Below are 17,548 nucleotides of genomic sequence, written 5' to 3'. Positions count from 1 at the left end.
CAGTTTCTGAATTCTCTAATTCCTAAAGTATGGATTGGTACTGGATACTAACTGTATTGTTAAGAGAACAGCTTACTTGATAGGTAGGACACTTTTATTTTTGTTTTGAGGATGGAGTTGTGCCAGATTCACTCAAACTCTCAAAAGTCATCCCTTTATCCAAAAAGGGCAACAAACAACTCACCCAGAACTACCTATCAGTCTCTGTTGTGCCAATACTCTCACATGTGTTTGAATCACTCATATGCATTTAATTAAGTATTTATTTTGAAAAACATGGCTGTAGCTGTTCTGGATATTGTTTACCAGACTTTAGCAGCTTTTGAAAATGAGAAGATAGCATCACTTCTACAGGGTGTCCCATATAAAACCGGTACCACCTCAGGTACCAGTTAATCATCTCTAGTCAAATTTCTTGTGAAGTGGCAACACTATCTTGAAAGTTGGCTACAATGCATTTTATCAGAAGTTGAGCACAGCTGTGTGTTCATGTGTTAGTTGTTGTAAGAAGCTCATACTGTTCAGCTGTTACAGAAATGGGGCAGTTTGCTTTAGAACAGGAAACTGATATTGTAGAGTGTTGCATAATGACAGGTTTCATCACAGAATGTAAATAAATGTTTCACATGAGGTATCCTGGTAAGAAACTCCCCATGACCAGTACTATTCAAGAGCTGTACAAGAAATGTAGGGCTGTAGGATCTGTTCAGAATGTGCAGAGGAATCAGCGACTGACAGTGAGGACCTCTGAAACTTTAGATGGAGTTTGCATGCATAGACATTACAAGAAGTCCCCACAAGTCAGTAAGAAGGTTATCACCACAGGTTGGTGCATCTTGTACATTATATACTAAAAGATATGAAATTAAAAGCCTATTGTGTGAGTGTGGTGCAAGAGTTGATATCTGAGGAGCAGGAAAAAAAAGAGTACAAGAGTACATTATTGGATCTGGCTGTTAAAATCAATTGTTAACAGTTACTTGGACTCCTTGCTTTACTTCATGTCAGATGAGATCTGGTTCCATTTGTCAGTTTACATAAACACCCAAAAAGATACTGGTTGCCACACCCCACATACTCTCCATGAAGAAACACCCCTATTAGAGAAGATAAGTATTTGGTGTGTGTTGTCCAGCATGCACATTATGGGCCCCCTATTTTTCACTTCCAGTATTTCTAATAAACAGCAAGTACATGTTTCTTAATGTAACTGTTATCTATTCTCTTTTAATTAGTTCATTGTTACCCAAATCTTGGGCATGAAGTGAACTGGTTATTTTGTATTATGTGATGTAAATTAAGCATTTGAGTGCATTCATTTTAATATATTGCTAGCAAAATTGGAGAATTATGGTGTACCAAAAATGTACATTAGCAGTAATTTCATTCTGCTTGAATAAGAGAAGACAGTTTGTCCCAACAATAATAGACCTTCTCCCCTTAGTAAAAACAAATGTTGAAGTTACACAGCACTCTGTCCTTGGCCCACTATTTTTCCTTATGGCTTTCAATGACAAGCCCAACTGTGTATCACAGTCTGGAATCTGTTATGCTAATCATACAACTTTAGTTACTTCATAGCACAACATCACAACTCTTGATAAGAAAATGGGAAACACTTGCATTAAATTTGTTTGCAGAAATTACGCTTGGCTGTAATCAAGACAAAATCAACAACCTCTGTTAAGTTTCTCCAAAAATATTTTAAAAAAACAAATGTGTCACACATTTATGAATTCAAATTGAAGCCAAACTGAATTGGGAGAACATATCAACCAATTTTGTGGAAAGATCTCATGAGTGTCCTGTTTCATGTGGATACTGAGAGATATCATTGTATGACATATTTCAAGCTCTTTCAGTCACATATATCACATGGTTTACTTACATAGGAACATTCTCCTCATATCATAAACATTTTAAAATAAAAAATTGGCCATATAATATGAAAGGCTGGTCTTGTGGAGCACTGTCACCCTCTTTTTCCAGGATTATAATATTAACAGTTGTCTGTTGTCTTTTTGTGAGGAATAAAGATGAAGACTTTGCTCCCAGGAAAGCAATAAACAAACATGATAGCAGAAATAAGGCAAAGATTGACCTCCAGATTAGTGAGGTATATAACATGAATATCGGTACACCTTACTTCAGTACTAGTGTGCCTCTTGTTGTTAGGACACACAATCATCATAAGGTTGATGAGTCAGAGGCAATTTACATAAGGATGTGAAGGAGAGGCTGTGTGTAGAAGTATAAATGTTGTAGATGATTTGTATTATCATAAATGAAGTCTATGGCCTTGAAAAAAAGCTACACATTGATCATGCTAAAATCTGAGAAGTGATTCTTGGCATTGTGGCTCTCAAGACTACTCTGGAATGCTCTCTGTGTGAGGCACCCCTGTGAATCACAGCTTGACTGTGTGGAACAACATAAAGCTGTATGCCATAGTGCAGTTATGTGGATTGCCTATGCAGGTTGCCTACATAGGGTTGCAACGTGGCAGCACTAGCTTTGCTTGCTGCTGTGGGTGACCATTTGTTGCGGTAGTGATAAGGCTGTTGTGTAGTTGTGTGAGAAAAAGGCTAGCAACCTATAGTTAACAACATAAAACAGTGTTATACAAGTTGATTTTACATTTAAGATTGTGGTGAACTTCTGCATTCTGGCCCTGATGGGTTAATCGGGACCATCCAACCACTGTGTCATCCTCTGCCAGTGGCATCATTGGATGCACTATGGAATGGCCAGTAATCAGCACATTGCTCTGCCAGCCATTGTTGGGTTTCTTGTCCTTGGAACTGCTACTAATCAAAGGAACAGACCCTCAGGTGGCCTCATGAGGCTGAGTACACCCGTACCACTCTCCCACTGAGGCAGAACTGTTGGAAGTACTGGCAACTGAACTCAGGACCACCATATGGCAATCAGCCACACTGACCACTCAGCTACAGAGAAGGACATCTAACATGGTTGTACTACTTCATTTCAAATGAACAATGTTGAATTTAGTACTTAAGATAGTAGTTGTACCCTTTGATTTCACTACACTACTGTTATCTATATATTATGAAGTCTATTTCATGAAAAATGATCAATGGCAAATAAATAAAGATTATCTTTTCCACCTTACTGCCAACACACCATTGTCCTGGATACAAACTGAAGCAGATTCCACAGAGCAAAATGAAAAGTTTACATTTTGAGACACAGAGTGACTGATGAACCACACTGTCACACAAATAATGCAAGAGAAATGAAAGAATATCATGAACTGCATGTGGAGTTAGATGAGTAATCTGACTGAAGGATATGGCATAAGAGAAGAATGGTATGCTGGATGTTTTAACTTTATGGCATGTCGCAGTTTCTGCAAAGTGTCTTTGTTGTACTGCACACTGATTGTGATTTCATGCTCGAGGAACTTGATGAGCAGAGGGCCCCTGCAATCAAAGAAGAAGGTCATCATGACCTTACCAGAAAACCTGTGTGAACAGCTTTGGATTTCTTTGGTGGGGGAGAGGTGGGAGCAAGCATTGCCCTCAGGCTGTCTGAATGCTGTCAGGTGGAACCATCCTGTTGCACAATAATGCCCAATCCCACACTGCCAATCAGACAAAGGCTGTGCTCCAGCAATTTGATCAGGAAACACTGCAACATACCCTGTACCATATGGATCTTTCACAGTGTGATTTTCACATATTTGGTCACTTCAAGAAAGACATGTATGGACATTGGTTTCAGCCAGACAAGGAAGTTCAATAGGAGGTGTGACTGTAGATCAGTCAGTAGCTGACTGTGTTCTTTAATACAGGAAATGATCATCCAATTTCATCTCCCACTTGGATAAACATCTTAACACATCTGGTGATTGCTTTTGAATGGAACCATTCCATGGTCCTGTTGTGGTAAGTGTTGGGTTTTCATTTGTCTGCCTCTCATATAATACTACTTACACATATGTTAACTGTGTGCACCTGTATCCTTATTATGCAAGACTACCATTTGGTACAAACATATGAGCAAATACCTGATCAAATACACTTCTTATCTTAACTGCTTACCAGAAGAAAATTCAACTTGAGACTGTTGTCTAAATTTTCCGTGTGTGAGTGAGTAGCCATTGTCTGCTTGGTCCTCTTCATATGCTGCATTCCAAGAAATAGGAGACAGCATAAAGGTTAAATATGGAAACCAGCCACCCTAAAAATAAAAAAAAAGTTTACACAATATTTACATTGAAAATTAACTAAATAAAGTTCAAGACTAGAGGAAAATGTCATCAACATTTCAAAGGACTAAATGATAAATATATGCAATAATAAAGTTCATTATGAAACTTTATGATTAAAAAAAGAAGAAAATATGAAAGCAGTTTAATAAAGTGATATTTCCTTGGACAAGAAAATAAAACCGTTTTCTAAAAAAACTGGAGCATTTTTTCTTATGATACTACAATTCCTCAATCCAGTATTAAGATACATTGGTTTGTGAATGTATCTGGATGATTAAAACAATGGAGCAAATGAGAATCACACTCAGATGTCTGCACTTCTCAGACAATGCTTTACCAACTGAGGTGTCCTAGCAAGCCTCATAAACTGTATCATAACCAACCTTCCATTGTTTCTTTGATGGTTTTTGTTGAGTTACTTCGGAGGTTTGTTTCTTTTATGTTCAGAAAGGTGGTTAAGTGACACACAACCGGTATAGGGAGAATCCCTTCCTTTCTTACAGACAGTTCATTTCAAGTAGATTTCAACTGACTTAATAAGCAGACACAATGTAGCTTAGTGTCTCAACATAGAGCATGTTTCTTAGATAATAAGAAAAGATTCCCCTAGCATCAGATTCACCCCCACTGACACATAAGTCCTGTCCAGACTGTTGGACAAGCAATGCTTGTTGCCAGTGATGGCATTTTTTTGACACATGCTGTGTCTGTTGCAAGTAAGGGCACTTAGCAGCACTGTGTCACAGAAGGAAAACAGTACTATGGGCTGATGCACTGGTATTAGCCAATACACTGTGGGCAGTAGAACCTGACCAAGCATTGATGTTTACTTGCTCCAGTCTCAGCAGAACCTGGCCAAGTACCTAATAAACTTCTAATTGAGTTGGATATAAATGATATTATGACCTAATTCCAGGTGGATATAGAGACTTTAGTTTCCCTGATTAATCAGGAATCCTGCCAGTGTTTGGATCCTTCCTGTTTGCACCCATTGCAGTGGCAGATTATGTTATACAGCCAGCAACAGATCCCTTTGTGAGGGGAAATTACTCTATGGGCAAAATACAAGAATGTCAAGTGCTGAATCACTCTGTTGGTCATAAGTTCACTTTTTGCTGTAAAATTTTGGGTTTAGATGCATTCGCTGCATTTTGTTTGCAAGTACTGGATGAGGTTAACCTGGTGTCCAGCTCAGTACAATTCCAGGATTTAGAATCATTACTATTGAACTGCAGGCAGTTATTCCAACTAATGTTTGGTCGGGCCAGAAAGTCTGAAGTGCATATTTCATTCAAACAATCCACTGTGCCTAAATTTTGTTGTGTATGGTCAATGTGTGACACAATAAAAGCTGAGTTACACTATTTACTGAACTTGGGGCCATTGTGCCAATCTCAGGAAGTCAGTGGTTCACTCCCATGGCTGTCATAAGGAAAGAAAATGGGCCCATCAGATTTTGGGGTGATTTTATGACCACAATTAATGCATAAAGTGAGATCAACATTTACCCAATCCCTTCGCCAGAGGAACTTTTAGCAAAGTTAGCAGGGTGCAGTATTTTTCAAAGACTAATTTGATGGATGCAAACTTGTAATTACCTCTAGAAGAATGTGTCAATGCAAGAGATTGCCTTTTGGGGTAACTTCAGCATCAGGAATTTTTCAAAGATACACAGACCAACTAACTTGCAGTATTCTGAAGTGCATAAACTATTTGGATGACATCTGGGTGATGGGTGTTACTTAGAAAGAACACTTGTAAAATTTACAAAAACTATTTCAGTGGTTCTTGGCGAATGAGCTCCAGTGTAACCTAGACAAATGCATGTTCTTTGCACCATCTGTATAGTACTTGGGGCATATGTCAAGCAACAAAGGGATCATGCTGACAGCTGAGCATGTTGATGCAATTGAGTCATTTCCAGCCCCAACAAACTTACAGAAACTGCAATCTTTTTTGGGAAGGTGAACTACTATGCAAAGTTCATTCCGCATGTAGCTCACTTTGCAGATCCATTGAACCATTTGAACAAGAAGGGCATTACATGCATTTGGTCTCCCAAAGTTCACAAAGTATTCTTGCAGTTGAAAACACCTGACATCACCCCAACGCTTAGCAACATTCACACCAGACGATCCCATGACCCTTGCAACTGATGCATCACAATACAGGTTTAGGACCATTATTTTGCACAAGAATTATGATGTTACAGGGCTACCAATAGCTTTTGTGTCTAAAACTCTCTCATGGGTGCAGAAAAATTATTCACAAATTGAGAAGAGGCATTGGCCATTTTGTATAGTGTTAAAAAGTCTTTGTTTTCCTATACAGGAATAATTTACATTTGATTACAGACCATTAACCTCTCATTCTTTTTTTTAGTCAAGGTTCCCACATTCCAGACAAAATGGCACAGAGTTTACAACATGGGCTCTACACTTGAATTATTACCATTCTGACACTCATTTTTGGCATATAAATGCCAATGCATTTTCTCACATTCTCATTTGCCCTGGCGTTGAATTTGACCATCTGGAAGCAGCGTGTTTTGCCCTACATGAGACTGTACATCAGACCTTTCAAGATTTCTGAATCACTGATTGCAAAATAGCACTGGCTACTAGCCAGAATCCCCTCCTGCATAGAGTCAGGTCAGCGGTGCAAAGTGTTTGGCCAGAGAGTCTCTCAAAAGCATCATGCCCAGCACTGCAAAATTATTTTGCTGGCCCAGTACTGTAAAATTATTTTGCTATGAAACATAGGCTGAATGTTGTTCAGAAAGATGGGACACTATCTGCAGAAGATCCTCAATCTCACATCATTCCACTTAGACTCTGTGGCCACATCCTTCAGTTGCTGCATGCATCCCACGGGGGTGGGGCGGTGGGTGGGGGGGTGGGGGGGGGGGGGGAAGTTTCCCCATGACCCCAGCCTGAGCACCCTTGGGAGAGGGTACTCACAGACATTTCCAGTCCTTTTCAGGGTTTCATATGGTTGATGGTGGTGGATGCGCTCTCTAATTTATTGTAAGTGGTGCAAGTCACTTCTATGGCAGCACACGGTACGATCAGAGCACTCGCTGCCATTTTCGTCATAAACAGAGACCCCCCCTACCTTAGTACTTGACAGTTGACATCATTTTGTTTTGGCAGAACTTGAGGCACTCTGCCAATGCAATGGAATACAGCACCTGATCACCACCCATTTTGACGCAATATTAAACTCAGAAGTGTAGCAGATGGTCAGAACTGTCAAGGTACAAATGAGGAAGACACCAGGGTTGATGACCACTAATGAGACATTAACAGAATCTCTTGCAATTCTCAGTCCACCCCAGTTCATGTACAAAGGCCTAGCTGAGGTACTGTATGGATGTAGGTCATGCACACTCCTGAATTTGCTGCATCCTGCCCTGCATACCCCTAGCCCTAGTTACACATCCCGCTGATAGTAGAATGCTGCTGAGTGGCCTTGCATATTCAGCCAGAAGCCATCTCGGCCATAAGGGGTGCCAAATGATCCCTGTTCTGTGTAGGCAGGAGCATCTGATCCATCATCATTCTTGGCCATAAGAGGTGCCAAAAGATCCCTGTTCTGTGTGGGCAGGAGCATCTGATCCATCATCAAAACCAGTTGTTTTTGTGACATAGCAGGAGCCACCCCACTCCTTGAGCCAGTGCAAGGAACTGCAGCCCCACCAGCCTTGTTGACCACAGTTTCAGGCATGCCACACAAGCAGCTGGCACTCCTAGGTTCACACACTGGACATGGCCAAAGAGCCACTCCAACCTGCACCCACACCAGCATTTCCAGCAGTGGCTGTAGCCATCAACTGAACCAGTACAACACTGGTAACCCTTGGAGACTTAGTCACTTCCTCCAACAAAGCTAGTGCTGACAGTCTGAATGCCCCAGCAGCACCCACAGCCTCCAGTGAATGAGACAATGAATGCACAAGCTGCTGTGGGGATAGAAACTCTGAAAATTTAGATGCCATTGGAGCTACTGGAAGGGCTAGCCACACAAGGCTCCCATTGCCACAGTGGGTGAAACTCAGGTCTAGTCCTTTTTGACACTATGCTGCTGTTAAAGAGGAGAAGGATGAAGTATTTTCACTGGATTCAGACCTTAATACCAAGATGAACAGACTAGCAATGTCTATCCAGACTTTATGGTTTTACAGATGCACCAAGAGCAGCGTGGAATCCACATTAGTTGGCTACACACGCTGGTGCATTTCTCACACAGTTGTGTTGATGCAGCAAAAGTTTTCTGGTTGCTAATGTTACTATTGATACACAGTGACATGCTTGTGCTTGGACATTTCTTTCAGTGTGCTACTCAGGTTTTGAATGTGTGTTGTTGATGATTCTTGACTTTACATTCCTCCCAGTTTTGTCTTTATGGATTTTTGTTCAGTTTGTCATCACCCATTTGGTTCTTTTCAGCTGCTTACTATGAGGGCTATCCACAAAGTACATTACGTTTTGGAATTAAAAATAAAAAAAAGTTTTGGAATTTTTTTTATTATATACAGATGAAAGCCTCACTTAAATACTACTTTTCTACATAGTTGCCATTTAAATTAAGGCACTTATCGTAGTGATGGACGAGCTTGGAAATTCCTTCGTCGTAAAATTCGGCCACCTGCGCCTTCAACCACGTGGTTAGCTCTTCTTGAAGCTGTGCATCATCATCAAAACGATGCATAGCCAACCACTTCTTCATTGCTGGGAATAAGTGGAAGTCTCTCAGTGCCAGGTTGTGACTGTACGGCGGATGAGGAAACAACTCCCACTTAAAAGATTCGAGAACTTCACGAGTGGCATTTGCCGTGTGGGCCCGGGCGTTGTCATGAATCAGCAAGATCTTTGAGCCCAACTTTCCCCTGCACTTGTTTTGTATTGCTCTTCTGAGGTTGTGCAGAGTTTGGCAATACCTTTGAGAGTTTATTGTAGTGCCTCTTTCCAGGAAATCCACAAAAATCACACCTTTTCTGTCCCAAATGAAGAGGTAACCACGTGGTTGAAGGCCCAGGCGGCCGAATTTTACAACGAAGGAATTTCCAAGCTCGTCCATCACTACGATAAGTGCCTTAATTTAAATGGCAACTACGTAGAAAAGTAGTATTTAAGTTTGGCTTTCATCTGTATATAATAAAAAAAAATTCCAATACTTTATTTATTTTTAATTCCAAAACGTAATGTACTTTGTGGACAGCCCTCGTATTTTACCTGAAACTGCCTAGTGGCCCTCCCCTACCTGAGTAGCATGTAACTAAAGCTGTGGTATGAAACCTGAACACCCTTGACCTTTCTTCCACATTGATATTCAGGCTGTATAGGGAACCCAAATCACAGTCAGATACTAAATTAAGAATACTAATTTTGAGTGAATTTCATAGATAGTACCATAAGTAAGATACCTTCAGGTCCTTGTGGCAATACTGGGATATTGAATACCTGGATGTATTGAATGTGTGGTATAGAGAAACTTCTATCCATGGTGGTGTGTCTGTGTGTGGAAATAGTAAGATAAATGTCAAAAGAACTGACATAAATAACTTAAAATTCACCACAAAGCTGATTTGAAAGCTTTATCAGTAATGTGGAAAGCAGTCATCTAGAGTGCCTAGGAGCAAAAATTACCTTAGAGAGCTGTTATGAACTTAAGCAGCTATGGACTATTTGTGTCAAGTAATCTGCCAATAAGAGATGTCTGTCTCGATACAATTGTCACATACCTAAATATTTTGGACTACAAAGTAAGCGTGGCTGACTCTATGCTTGCAGATCACATTGCAGTAACAGACAAACTGAGTAATTACCCAACAAATTCCCAGATGGTATTCTAATTATGTGTTCAGAAGTAGTGATATTATACAGAAAAGTTTGGATGATTTAAAAACTGCAGAGTCTTCTACAGATTGTCTTCAAATGTCTGAAGAATTGGCACCAAATGATAGATCGAGTTCCTTGCTCCTGGCCCTTAAAGCCAAAGTTGATGAAAATTTTGAACTAAAACCCTAGAGAAATCCAATGCCAAAGCAAAATACACACAGAAAACTGTCAAACTAAAGAGCTGGTATACCACTAAATTAGCTAATATAAAATGCATTGTAAAACTACGAAATAACAAACTCAAAGCCACTAAAGACATTGGCATTACACATAGACTATACTGCAATTATTTACAAGATGCACAGAAAAGAAGAAGAGAAATCAAGGAAGGAAAACAAATGCCAGATTTATTGAAAAACTTGACAATCCTTGCAAGGCAGTGTGTGATTTGGATTATGAACATAGGCGAAAGCCCACCTCTTGCTCTAATTCCTGCAGTGCAGGTGAATTTAATGAGTATTTTATACACCTAGTGAAAAACACAGTAGGTGAAATTCCTGACTTTGGAATAGGTCCTGCAGTTGCTGTGAAATTTGGAAATAAATGGAGGATACTAATGTGGAAAAAAGTGTATCCAAAAGACACAATAAAAATAGAAAAAACTTACAGACACTGAGGGAGCCCTGATATTTATCACATATCTTGCACCATATTTGAAAACTATAGTCTATGATATTGGTACCATATTTGAAAATTATAGTCTATGAAATTGTTCAACAACTGACACTAGTAATAAATAAATGCCTCCATGTAAGGGAATTTCCAGACTTCATGAATGAAGCATGCACAGTACCAGATTAAAGAAAGGTAATCCACATGAAGTGTCAAGCTACAGGTTTATATCTAGAACACCAGTGCTAGCTAAGGTGATTGAGTCCATAATGAAAGATCAGCTAATAAATTATTTTGATGGAAGTAGCCTCTCTTATGAAATCTTGAACTGGTTCCAGAAGGGCAAGTCAACTACAACAGCAGTACATGAATTAGTTACAGACATAAGTCACAGTTCTGAAGACAAGGAGTCTATAGTACTGGTACTCCGTGGCATTAGTAAGGCAATCAATTGTATTCCACATAAGGTCCTGCTCAGCAAGCAAAAATCATATACTATTTGGGGAACTGTTCTACAAACTCTCAAATCCTACCTAAATAACAGACAATAGATTGTATCAGTGCAATGATCAGACTCAGGTGAAATGAAGTTAAAACACAATGTGCCACAGGGATCTGTAAAAGGGCCTCTATACAGGACTGTTCTGTGCTCATAGGTAGCACACCATGCCTAGTACACGTCACTGCAGCACTAGGGGACCACTGCACAGTTGTGATACCTGAGGATGGGCTTATGAGAGCCCAAAACTGGTTGTGATAATAAAAGAAATTTACAAATGAAATTATATTTTCAACCTCTGGTATAATGCTTAGTTGCAGATGTTCTTCCAACAGGATTGTTTGTATTTTTTCAATTGCCTAGCTCACACAACGATAAATCATGAGATTTATGGAAAGAGAAATGAAGTTCATCAATATAGGACTTGGTATAAAAGCAGTAGAGACAAGCCAAGATGTGGATTATCTAAGACACAGAACAGCTTCCCAGTCATGGCCCTAAAATTATTGAATACTCTACCTAAGGAATTTAGTCATCACTAATTGAACAATTTAGAACTAAAATTTTGAGTATATTAAAAGAGCAACCTTTGTATGGTACTGAAGAATACTTCTGTGGTGATAGAACAGTGTCTACTTCAGCTGCAACTAAGTACCATTGAAAACAGCAGGAATTCTGCTACTTTACTGTGTTCTGATATAGATTGTCTTATTGTTAAGTATATTGTACGCTAGCTCTTAGTTTTATGTTTCATAGTATGCATTTTAGTATCATAGTTTAAATTGCAATACTGTACTCATTTTATTGTAGTAATATTACTGTCAAATTGATGCTGTCTGTCCTGCCATGGCTAGTAAATCACATAGAATTGGTAATAAGACAATAAGTAATATGATGAAATTGGACTAAAATGATACCTGCTCTAAAAAGAGAACATTGTAGCATGCAAGGAAATGCAAAAAGTACTTGATTTAAAATAGACTAACCTCTTCTCGTGAATGATAATTCGGAAATATGAGTGTGATTTTCATAAACACGGCAGAAAATTGTCACAAGCAACAGTAAGCTGTCAAGACAAGATGACTAAGGTTGTGAAATCAAAACTTTATTCATTATGTACAGAATACTGAATCACTTATGATGAACAACAATTCATCGAGAAATTATGAAATCATGAACACTGTAGCACATTCAGAACTGATTAGTAGGTCTGCTAACAGAGCTTAGGTGTTGTAGGCGGAGATGACTAAAAGATCAATTCAGTTGAAGTACTAGAATTTTAAATGTTAGTGATCCTTGAGATAGAATCAGTGTATGAGGTTCCTGGTGTCTTGATTAAGAACTGAAAGATTTTGGAAGCAATAAAGGTAGTGTTTATTTGGTGGCAAATGTTTCTCCTACAGCTGTACTAACTGAACATCACCATACATGTTGTATGTGTTGGAACATCAAGAGCTTCAAGAGGTCAAAACCTCTGACATCCCACAGAGAAGATATCTGAAGGAGAGAAAGTGAGGACTAGCAGTCTGCTCTCGGTGTTCTCACTCTGTGCAATAAAACAAATAATGTACAATCATGTCACACATCTTTTGGTAGAGGTTCTAGTACACCTCAGTATCCTACTTCCACATATGTGTTCTAGTCTGTTCTTTCTCACCCCCTGATACTGATAATAATAATAATAATAATAATAATAATAGTAAAAACTGAGGGCAAAGGCTCTGTATAACTGCAGGAACTTACATCACTTTCTGATAATACTGAAGTTTGTACCTAAAGAAGCAGATGTTGATGTTACACATTGCACTCCATGAGATGCTGTAATAAATTATATTACAGGTGCAACTGAAAATCTTAACAATTTTTAAGTAGAAGCTGTTACACCTCATTGCTTCGCTGTTGCCTTTGTATACAGGAGAGATGGACTTCATATTGGAATAGTTTAGAGCTTATACAGTCTCTTTTACATTGACCCCCTACACAATTTTTATCAACAATTTGAGTGTACATCAGAGGCCTGCATTTACACAGCTTCCAGAAACAATGTCTTTATTACAGTGACTTTAAATTTGCTGCAACTATTGAGGCACAAACGAATATGAAGTTAAAGTAATTAACAATCTTAATGAGAAAAATGGGAAGTGAAGTAACATTACTGATCCCATCCTTGACATTAAAGTGTAACAATTCCCAAAAAAACCAAAAGAAGTAAAATACATGAGGTAGAGAAATAAACATTAATTTTTTGTTTATAATTTTCAAACTGGTCACTACAAATGAAGCAGATCTACAGAACTGGAGGAGTTACTCAAAAGAACTGCTGAACAATTCAGCAGACACCTATGACAAAGAAAACGGAGCAGAAAACAACCAGAATGTACAACCATTAGTTGAAGGACTAACTCTGAGAGAGGTGAAGGAGGCAATAAAAAGACTGAAAAATGGCAAGGCCCCAGGCATAGACATGATATCAGCAGAGCTCATCAAAGAAGGGGGAGACAAAACATACGAATCGCAAGCCAAATTGATGAAAGAGGTGTGGAGGAAAGAAGTAATGGCAGAGGAATAGAAAACTGTTGCTGTATGTCCCACATATAAGAACGGATACAAAATGTTGACACAAACTATAGAGGGATGTCTCTGCTATGTATGTGCTATAAAATAACATCAAGAAATATACTGAATAGTCTCAGCCCATAGACTGAAGAAATATTAGACACAGGACAAGCAGGGTTCAGAAAGGGTAATTCAATAACCAACCAAATATTCACACTAAGGAAAATATTAGATAAGAACTGGGAGCACACTCAAGATACCTCCTGTATGTTTATAAACTTCAATAAAGCATATTGCAGCACTGTTAGAGAGGGGATGTGGAGGCTAATGCCAGAGTGTGGGATACCAGACAAGCTGACAGAGCTGTGTGATGGAATCAAAGTGTAGTGTGAAAGTACAGCAGGGAATTCTCAGAAACATTTTGGTAAAAACAGGAGTGAGACAGGGAGATATTATATCACCAACCCTGTTCTTTTTGGCACTCAACAACACCCTAAGGATAGTAACACAAGACTGTGTAGAAGTCTCAATAGGGAAAAAGATAAATGTTCTGGCTTTTGTGGATGATACTGTGGTGATACAAAAGAGCGTGGAAGACTTGGAGAAAATGGAAGCTGTACTAATGGAAAAAACTAATAAAGTAGGTTGAAGCATAAACGAAAAAAAAAAAAAACTTCATGGTAATAGGAAGAAGAGCTCAGTTAGGACCAAATCATCTAACAATCAGGAACCTAACAATACAGAAGACACACACATTGACATACCTTGGTGTCAAAATCAACCAACAAAACCTTATTGAACAAGTGATTGTAATGAGAATTCAAGCCGCAGTGGTGGGTGGGGGGGGGGAGGGGGGGGTGCAAAGATGTCTAGGAGCTAGACATAACATTATAAGATTTAAGTTACTATCCAGGCAGGCAAAAATAAGAATATGAGAGATGGACCCTGACAAAAAAAGGGACTCATCACTTTTGAAAATAAGGTACTGAGAAAAATATGGATCACTGAAAGAAAATGAACAATGGAGAATAAGCAAAAACAGAGAGCTCAGACAATTATACACACTACTTGACATAGAAGTAAGTGTGGAAACTAAAGGACAGACATGTGAGGAGGAGAGGTGAGAACACAATAATAAAGGCAGTGATGGATGGAGAAGCTGAGGGAACGAGACAAAGGGAAAAAAGAGATGGAAGGATTATACCATGGCAGCCATGCAGATACTGGATCTGGGAGATGAAGGAGCAGCTGACAGGAAGGTGTGGAAGGCTGGAATGAATAAGGCCATGGACCAGCTGTGGTTTATGTGGCTAGTATAAGTAAGTAAGTCTGTAATTTTTGAAGCGAACAAGTGACTAATAGCATTTATGAATATATTCATAACTGTCTCACAAGTTTATCAGCAGTGTCTGATCATTATTAAATGTATTTCTTTAACTACAAGTCCTGAGACTGTGTTTAACTGTCTTCAATAGCATTATTTACAAAAGTGAAGAGAGCCATCTATGACAGAAAACTGACTAAGGAAGCAATAGGAAATCTGAAAATATAATGCGGCTGTAGCACTCACTGCTGAATAAACAAATGTAATTTAAGAATGGATAAATTTTAAATAGTACCACTGCAAGCAGAAAATATCATATGTTTAATGTCCAATATTTACCTGTTGTTTTAAAACATCACTGACAGATGCTTCAATTGTTCTCTTCAAACCAAAATCCGAAATATTAGCAGAGATCACATAATCAGTTAGATTTTCTCCATTCAAATGTCCTCTTATCCGAAGAGCAGCATACATTGGTACATTATCACAGCTTCTTAATATGCATTTTTCAACCTGTAAAACATGAAACAGAGAGATCTTAAATGATGCTATGTTTATGTTAATACAAAGTGCATAAATCTGATGAAACCACACACTCCACCCTTTGTCACTACTTATCTTTAGGAGGAGGGATATGTAGTATCCCTAATAAATACATAGAAAAGTGAAAGTGATAAGCTAGCTAGGCTTTGGAACTAATAGTTCCTTCACTGGAGAATAGAGAGGGAGAGAGGTTGGAGAAGATTAAAAAGGAAAGACAGGTCACTCAGCAGAGGTCAGAAATGAGCTTGGTGTACTTGCATTAAATTTGTGAACAAGTCCTGTGATGTCATCTATGAGCTTGCAGGTCGCAAGTCTCCACCCTAACTGAAAGCTCATCACTTGAATCTATTGTTAGGTACAGTCACTACATGTGCAACCGTTTGGCATGACAGTTATTGTTTGTCAATACAATGACTGATCAGTCAGCACTGAATATTGTTCTACAAACATGCATGCACACTCACACACACACACACACACACACACACACACACACACACACCTCACTTAGCCTATGATGAGAGAATAAGGAAACAGGTCACAAGGACAAAGTGTATTATCTAAATGGTTATTAATTATTAAAATAAATTTATAACAGTCCTCAAAAAAAGTTGCCAAAATGAATTATCAGCTACACAATTCACTATTAGCTCATAAACACAAGTTACTATGAACAAAAGAATATACTAATAGTGCACTTCTTGTTCGCAGGAAAATGACACTGACATTGCCCTATGCCCAGTTTTTGTTTGACTAAGCACATATGTTTTGTCATGGTGGAGGTGGAATAAGCAAGAATACAACCATTTTGTCTACACAGGAAGAACTTTGTATGGTTATTGTCTGAAGTATGGGCTATAGCACTGAACTTTTTCAAGACCACTTGTCCTCTATTGGAGCACATTTGCATTTGTATTACCTGCACCACTTACCATTCATCTTACACAGTCTCATAACAGACAGATTCATTATAGACCATCTGATCCTGACAACTGATCATGTTAAATCTTGACTAGCCTTCCACTGCTCCACACTTCTGTAAGAGACAACAAGTCAATGAGTTGTGCCACCATTCTCAGACTCATCACACTCGTGGAACTACAGCAGAAAAAAGGAAGCCAATCTCTATCATTCAGACGCCAGGATGAGAGGGAAACACCTGTAATAAGGGTGATGATTCTCCTCATTAAAGGGGCTTCATCATCCTCAGTCTGAGTCACATGCTCTTCCTTTTTAATCTTCTCCAACCTCACCAACTCTACTCCATGATGGAGGAACCATCAGTTTCAAAGGATAGGTACTGTATCATGTTTTCTTTTATGTGTGTCTGTCACCAATACTACACATTTTTCCTCCTGCAGGTAAGCAATTGCTGTCAATTCAGTCTCATAACTTATTAGTTTGCTCAGTTGAATGTTCCTCTGATACACACCATTGTCAGCACTTTTGATCTAACAATCAATGACAGTTTCAAAACCTGTCTACAGCATGTAATGGATTTTTCCATGTTTCAATATACGTATCTGGTTTCATGGTGCACCTTCAGTTTTTAGTGAACTGTACAGCCATGTATTGGCACTTCTGTTATTTTTATTTTTATTTTTAACTATTCTCCTGCATATAAGTCTACAAATTCTCTTGTCAAAGACAGATGAAATTCTGCTATTGACATTTCAACCTGTTGAGAGTATGAGAAATTAAAATTTACAGATCCAGCATGTGGAAAATGAACTTTCTGCACCAATTCAGAGTCTTCCACACTAATCTAACTGAGCTGAGTACCATATAACACTACTCAGCAGCAACTGTGCTAAGCTTTAATTAACTACAAATTAAATGTTGATGATGTTTTCCACTGTCTCCTTGTCACTCTTTTCAAT

At 38.7% G+C, this 17,548-nt stretch overlaps 1 protein-coding gene across 1 annotated transcript in view; it reads right to left on the bottom strand.

The window, feature by feature from the left end:
• The window catches only part of LOC124555753 (hemicentin-1-like), an 817,128-nt gene that overhangs the window by 134,014 nt on the left and 665,566 nt on the right, over window positions 1–17,548 (bottom strand). Inside the window, exons 45-46 of the mRNA XM_047129776.1 lie at window positions 15,465–15,638; window positions 4,065–4,203 (exon numbers count right to left, since the gene is read on the bottom strand). Of these exons, the coding sequence (XP_046985732.1) occupies window positions 4,065–4,203; window positions 15,465–15,638 (313 nt within the window). The remainder of the gene's footprint in view (window positions 1–4,064; window positions 4,204–15,464; window positions 15,639–17,548) is intronic.

The sequence above is a fragment of the Schistocerca americana genome, chromosome X (genome assembly GCF_021461395.2).
Source record: "Schistocerca americana isolate TAMUIC-IGC-003095 chromosome X, iqSchAmer2.1, whole genome shotgun sequence".
NCBI classification, from domain to species: Eukaryota; Metazoa; Arthropoda; class Insecta; order Orthoptera; family Acrididae; genus Schistocerca; species Schistocerca americana.
The sequence above is the reverse complement of the archived record's forward strand: the minus strand, read 5'-3'. Positions and strand labels throughout refer to the sequence as shown.